The sequence below is a fragment of the Bidens hawaiensis genome, unplaced genomic scaffold (genome assembly GCF_021521415.1).
Source record: "Bidens hawaiensis isolate Kalapana, Puna unplaced genomic scaffold, B.hawaiensis_p1.1 tig00026646_1, whole genome shotgun sequence".
Lineage (NCBI taxonomy): Eukaryota > Viridiplantae > Streptophyta > Magnoliopsida > Asterales > Asteraceae > Bidens > Bidens hawaiensis.
The window spans coordinates 295,540-302,378 of NW_027494293.1; the positions used below are offsets into that span (position 1 = coordinate 295,540).

At 39.9% G+C, this 6,839-nt stretch overlaps 1 protein-coding gene across 1 annotated transcript; it reads right to left on the reverse strand.

Moving 5' to 3' along the window:
* Positions 1–1,164: 1,164 nt before the first annotated feature.
* LOC143573796 (uncharacterized) lies at positions 1,165–6,567 on the reverse strand. The gene is made up of 7 exons (XM_077058595.1): positions 6,187–6,567; positions 5,668–6,078; positions 5,386–5,444; positions 5,067–5,276; positions 2,476–2,818; positions 2,206–2,403; positions 1,165–1,569 (listed from the first exon to the last, which is right to left on the reverse strand). Exons 1-7 carry the CDS (start codon positions 6,565–6,567, stop codon positions 1,165–1,167), a joined length of 2,007 nt encoding a protein of 668 aa, XP_076914710.1.
* Between the last annotated feature and the right edge of the window lie 272 nt (positions 6,568–6,839).

Below are 6,839 nucleotides of genomic sequence, written 5' to 3' on the forward strand. Positions count from 1 at the left end.
ATAAAACCATACGCCTATGAAATGTTAACCACTAAAACTAGAAGTGCAAGTTTTAAGTTTATATCACAAGCTATACGGTATACTTTAACATTTAAACCCACCCAAGCATCGTATGATTGCGTATTCAGATTTCTATAAAATTTATGATTTTCTACAATCGAACTAAAAATGAGGCTTGAGTATGGCCCGACCTTTCATCTCATATTTTATACAAACTTAACATGTTTCCCATTAAAAAACATATCTTTAACATTTAAAACCAACTATCAAACTGCCCTTTCATTCTTAAGGCTGAGCCGACACATCCCAAGTTAAGTGCGTGTTCTTTAATTATATCTTATTATTAGTAGTTTGAAAAACCGATTCCCGATAAGTATCATCATCTCTCATTTAAAATAAAAAAGAAACAAATTCAAAGGACATTTTTCAATTTTTTTTTGTATTTTTAAATTTTTTTTAATATAATTAGAAACTAAAACGAAAAAAAAAAACTAAAACAAAAAAACATATGTATTCCCATCCCCACACTTAAAATTTGCATTGTTCTCAATGCAGAGACGGAAACATGACTCAAAAATTTAAAAACAAAACAAAACCTAAAAATTACAAAAATAAATAAATACAAAACAAAGCTAAAAATTAAAAACTAAAATCATAAAAACAAAGTAAAAAGAAAAAGACTTAGCTGGTAGTATGCATGAAGTATGACACTAAAGTCTTCTTCCATAAATGCCCTCCATCTCCGAACGTCCTCAACAACCAGTATCTCGTTTCTCTCGTACACGAACGGAAGCGGCAACAATACAAAACTATCTAAAAATTCATCTTATCAACTTGATAAATATTAAGCAATTAAAGTATACAACTAGGCCAACCAACCCATCCAATCAACATGAATAAAAACAGCAAATAAATAAATAATAAAAAGTATACGGCTCTTGCTGCTCCATCCCCGCACTTGAATTTTTCACTAGACTTCAAGGGGATCTTCTATCTCACACTCTCTTCCTTTAAAACTTTCAAAACTTAAAAAAAAACAAATAAAAACTACAAAACTAACTATGTTAGTGACTCAAGGAAAAATAAAAATAAAATAGAAATAAAATAGGAAAGAATGTACAAACTCTACACTTGAGTTTTCACTCAAGATCCATGTGTGACAATTCAGTGCGACGGATCGAGAAGAGTTTCCTCCATGTCGATTGATTCCTCCGGTCCTCCAAGATAGTGCTTTAATCGATGACCATTCACCTTCCAAGATGTTCCATTATCCGGATTCTCTAACTTCACCACTCCATACGGGAAAACTTCTTTCACCAAGCACGGTCCCGTAAACTTCGATCTCAACTTTCCTGCAAACAGCTTCAAACGAGAGTTAAATAATAATACCTTATCGCCTTTCTTGAACTCTTTGCCGCCTTTCAAACGTCGATCGTGTAGAGCTTTCGTCTTTTCTTTGATGTTCAACGATCGAGAATATGCTGCATCCCGAAGCTCTTCCAACTCATGAATCTGAAAGTACCTTTTCCTCGCTGCCGCGGTAAGATCGACATTCACCGTCTTCAATGCCTAATATGCATGATGCTCCAACTCCACCGGAAGATGACAATGCTTACCATAAACAAGCATAAATGGTGTAGTACCCAACGGAGTCTTGTATGTGGTTCGGAATGCCTACAATGCATCATCTAACTTCTCCGACCAATCCTTTCGACTTGCCCCAACCGTCTTTTCCAAAATCCTCTTCACCCCTCGATTTGCATTCTTGACTTGACCATTCGTTTGAGGGTGATAGGCAGTAGAGGTACACTGAGTAACCCCATAACGAGCTAACGCCTTCTCCATGACGGTATTACAAAAATGGGTTCCCCGGTCACTAGTAATAGCTCTCGGAGTATCAAAACGAGTAAACAACTTCTTAAGAAACTTCACAACCACCTATGCATCATTTCTAGCCAATGCTTGGGCTTCCACCCACTTCGACACACAATCAATCGCCATTAAGATATACTTATTACCGTTCGATGTGGGAAACGGTCCCATGAAGTCGATGCCCCAAACATCAAGATTTCAAGAATATGTGTGAGGTTTTGAGGCATCTCATTCTTGGATGAAATATTACTGTTCTTTGGCACGCATCACAAAGCTTCACAAACTCCTCAATATCTTTAAAACTGTCTGCCAATAAAACCCACTATCAAACACCTTCTGCGCGGTCGCATGCGCACCATGATGACCTCCAGTCAACCCTTCATGAACATGGTTGAGAATATCCCAACCTTCTTCTTTCGTCACACATCTCCTCAAAATCCGATCACCGCTAATCTTGAACAATAACGGGTCATCCCACACATATCGATTAACATCCTTGAAGATCTTCCTCTTTTGTTGCATAGTCATGTCCTCCAAAACAAAACCATTAGCCAAATAATTAGCAAAATCAGTGAACCATGGCATACCTTGCTTCTCAGCCACAACAAAATCGATCGACTCGTGAGGGAATGTGTCACCAATCTCCTCGTCAAACAACTCTTCTCTCCTCGGGTCCTCTAAACGGGATAGATGATTGGCCGCTACGTTTTCCGCACCCTTCTTATCTTTAATCTCGATGTCAAACTCGTAAAGTAGAAGAATCCATCGTATAAGATGAGGCTTCGCGTCTTTCTTTTGAAAGAGAAAACGCAAAGCTGCATTATCAGTGAAAACGGTGGTCTTCGGAAGCATGGGATACGAGCGAAACTTGTCAAATGCGAAAACAACGTCTAAAAGTTCCTTCTCGGTGGTGGTGTGGTTCTCTTGAGCATCATTCAACGACTTGCTAGTATAATAGATGGGGTGAAAATGTTTATCTCGCCTTTGCCCCAAAACCGTTCCAACCGCATAATTGACGGGTGGATCATGGAATCACCCTTAAATGTAGTAATTTCAGTTAAATCATGTGCATTTATGTTTAATTTTAAGGATTTGGATTACTACACTATATCATGTTATTGTAGGTTTAAAAAGGAAAAGGATGAAAAAACAAGATCATAGGCAAAGACGGTGAAGGAAACGGAGCTAGAACGAGGAAAGTATGAAGAAAACAAGAAATTTGAACTAGCTCCCCCGTGGCCCACGGTGCAGACCGTGGACCACGGTCCACCTGAAGAAATTCTGGCAGATTAAACCGTACCATGGAAGAAGTCCTAGACCGTTGCCCACGGTTGGGACCGTGGCCCACGGTCCGCTCATAACAGTTGATTGATTTGGCTTTAATTGGCCATTTTGGCTGACCTTTTTCATTATCTTTTGATCAAGAAACTTGAGAGGACGGTGGTGGGGAGTGAAGAACAATATTTGGTAATTGGTAATCATTGTTTTGTGCATTTTTACTTCATTGGATGTTGCATACAATTGATATGATGATGATTTCTCAAACCATGAGTGGCTAATCCCTCTTGGTGATCATCTTGGATGTAGGGTTTAATTTATACACTATGTTATGCTTTGATTTCTAGAATGACTGCAATGTTTGTGAGCTGTTATGGTGTTTGATTAATTGTTTGAAAATTTTTGCTTGTGTTTGATCATGATTTAAACCATACGTTCTTGTTGTCATTGGCAATTACGATATCATGGGAAGAATTAGGGTTAAACATTATTGGTTATCGGGTAACAACCTTGCATTTTGTTAATCCAAATACTTAGTTCCCTTTTATCACAAACAAGTAAACAAACATGAACTATGTCTAGGTGGTTCTTTCTAGTAAGTATGAATATTAGTGTTGATTTAAACCTGAAATCTAAGATGATCGCTTTCGTTTAATTTGTTTACAAATCTCAATAGTTGTTTTGCAAGTGTTTTATTTTATTTTAGTTAATTTAAAAATCAAACAATCAAATCTGAATTTACTTTTATACAATTTTAGTTTAATTCTATTTTCTGTTAAAGCTACTTGTTAACACATTTTCCACAAACTCCTCGTGTTCGATACCCATTTACCGCTATCTGTTTAGTTGTAATTGGTTTATTTTTGCGCGAGTCTTCGACCTCGTGTCAATAATCACTAGCATCACACATGAGCTCAAACGCAAGCTCCAATCGGGAGAACAAAGAATGGGAGCACTTACGAGATTTTCTTTCAAAAACGTGAACGCCTTCACACATTCATCATCAAAAACAAATGGTACGTCTTTCTCGAGGAGTCGGGTCATCGGGCACGTAATTTTTGAAAAGTCTTTGATAAATCGCCGATAAAACCCCGCATGGCCCAAGAAACTCCTAATTGCCTTCACATTCGTCGTTGGAGGAAGTCTACTTATAGTATCAATCTTCACACGATCCACCTCAATACCATCTCTCGAAATCTTATATCCCAACACAATCCCTTCCGTCAACATAAAATGGCATTTCTCCCAATTCACATCAACTTTGTCTCAATACTCCTCTTCAACATCTTCTCAAGATTAGCCAAACAATGATCGAAAGAATTACCGTAAACCGAAAAATCATCCATAAACACCTCCATGGACGCCTCAATCATATCTTGAAAGATGGCCACCATACAACGCTGAACGGTAGCCGTAGCATTACATAGTCCAAACGGCATGCGACGGTACGCAAACGTGTCATAGGGACATGTAAAAGTCAACTTCTCTTGGTCTTCCGGTGCAATGGGTATTTGAAAATAACCCGAAAAACCATCAAGAAAACAATAAAACTGTTGACCTGCTAAACTTTCCAACATCTAATCAATAAACGGCAACGGAAAATGGTCCTTCTCCGTGTGGTATCATTCAAGCGCTGATAATCAATACATACTCTCAAACCGGTAACCGTACGTGAAGGGATAGGCTCATTCTTTTCATTCATCACAACGTCATACCTCCCTTCTTTGGAACAACTTGAGTCGGGCTCACCCATGGAGAATTCGAAATCGGGTAAATCATCCCGACATCCATCAACTTCAATACCTCCTTCTTTACCACCTCTTGCATATTCGGATTGAGACGTCTTTGTGGTTGCACCACTGGTTTGTACTCATCCTCCATTAAAATCCGGTGTGTGCAATAAGCGGGGCTAATACCTTGAATATCGGAAAGTCTCCATGTAATCGCCCCCCTTGTGTCGTTTCAACACTTCAATCAGCTTCATCATTTGTTCTTCCATCAGCTTGGAGGACACAATAATAGGCAAGTTCGAGCCCTCATCAAGATACGCATACTCCAAGTGTGACCGGAGTACTTTCAACTCCAACAGAGCGGGTTTCTCCTCGGACCCCGCCTCACTCTCACAACTAATCTCATTAACTTCTATTATATCGGCAACCGCAAAATCTCAACCAACTCATCACAAACCGAATCTTTCTCACACGACTCATCCTCAACCAAATCATCACAATCAACCAGCCCATTACTTCCCACGAGATCCGCACCACAAATATAATCGAAACAACTATCGATACCTGTAATAAACGAGTTAATAAAATAAACCGAGTGGCATGGAGCACTGAAATCATCTTGATCACTTGGATGCTTCATCGACCTCGCGACATCATAAGTAACATTCTCATCACCAACCCGAAGCGTGATCTTCCCATCATACACATCGATAAGCGCTTTTGCGGTACGTAAGAACGGATGACCAAGAATAATGGGAACCTTCTCGTCGGCCTCCATGTCAAGCACCACAAAATCAACCGGGAACACAAACTTATCCACCTTCACTAAAAAATTCTCGATAATAACTCGTGGATACTTAATCGAACGATCGGCCAACGATAAAGACATGTGAGTCGGTGTAAGCTCGCCTAACTCCAACTTCTTGTACAAAGAATATGGCATCAAATTAATACTTTCACCCAAATCCCCAAATGCATGGGTCATTACATCACTTCCATATAGACACGCAATCGTAAGCACACCCGGATCCGACAACTTCTCGGGTACACGGTTTAACAGTACCGCCGAACAATCTCCCATAAGGGGAATTGATGACACCTCCCCCAACCTATCCTTCCTCTTCAACAGGTCTTTCAAGAACTTTGCGTACTTCGGCATGTGTTGGAGGGCTGCAATGAACGGGAGATTAATCTTCAACTATCAGAACATATCAAGAAAATGCCCATACTACCGCGTGTATTTCGGGTGTTTTGCACGAGCGGGATATGGGATACGAGAGTGGTCAATCATAGGTGATGGCCGAACTTTAACCGACTTCTTCACTACTGGAGGTGCAACTGGTGCGGTGTTCTGTACTTTTCCTGGTACTTCCATCTCGATCTCTTCATCCATCACCTCCTCATCCATCACCTCCTCATCTTCCACTTCAACTTCAACTTCATTCCTTCGCACCTCGGGACCCAAAATCCTGCCGCTACGAATAGTAATCGCCTTCATTTGAGCGGCCGGATTCTGTTGAGTAGAACCTGAAAACTGTCCCGGGGGTCTCTCTTTCAATTGTCGAGCAATATCACCAATGGTCCGTTGCATGTTGAGCATAGCTGATTGTTGATTCTTCAAAAGCATATCATGATCGGCAAGATTCTTTTGAGTGACTTGATCTCTATTAAGGATTTGCTGCATCATTTCTTCCAATCTTCTCATACCACTCGAATCTTTCCCATTACCCGAACTTTGCTCATTAGAACTTCCACTTTTATACTGACCTTGATTTTGGTTATAGGGAGCTTGGAAACCAGGTGGCCCACCGGCCGGGCGCCAATTTGAGTTGCCTTGCCCTTGGTTCTGATTCTGATTCTGATTCTAATTCTTATTCTGATTCTGATTTTGATTCTTGTAGTTGTTCCAGTTTTGATTGTTGTTGTTGTAAGCAATAAAGAACTTGTTCTGACCAGCCA

Excerpts from the sequence above, each read along its gene's own strand:
- LOC143573796 (XM_077058595.1), bottom strand. The coding sequence starts at position 6,567 with ATGATGCAGCAAATCCTTAATAGAGATCAAGTCACTCAAAAGAATCTT. Across the intron at positions 5,445-5,667 it reads TGTTCCCGGTTGATTTTGTG|GTATCGATAGTTGTTTCGAT; the intron begins GTGCTTGACATG and ends CGTTTATTACAG. Across the intron at positions 2,404-2,475 it reads ACGAGTCGATCGATTTTGTT|GACATGACTATGCAACAAAA; the intron begins GTGGCTGAGAAG and ends TTTGTTTTGGAG.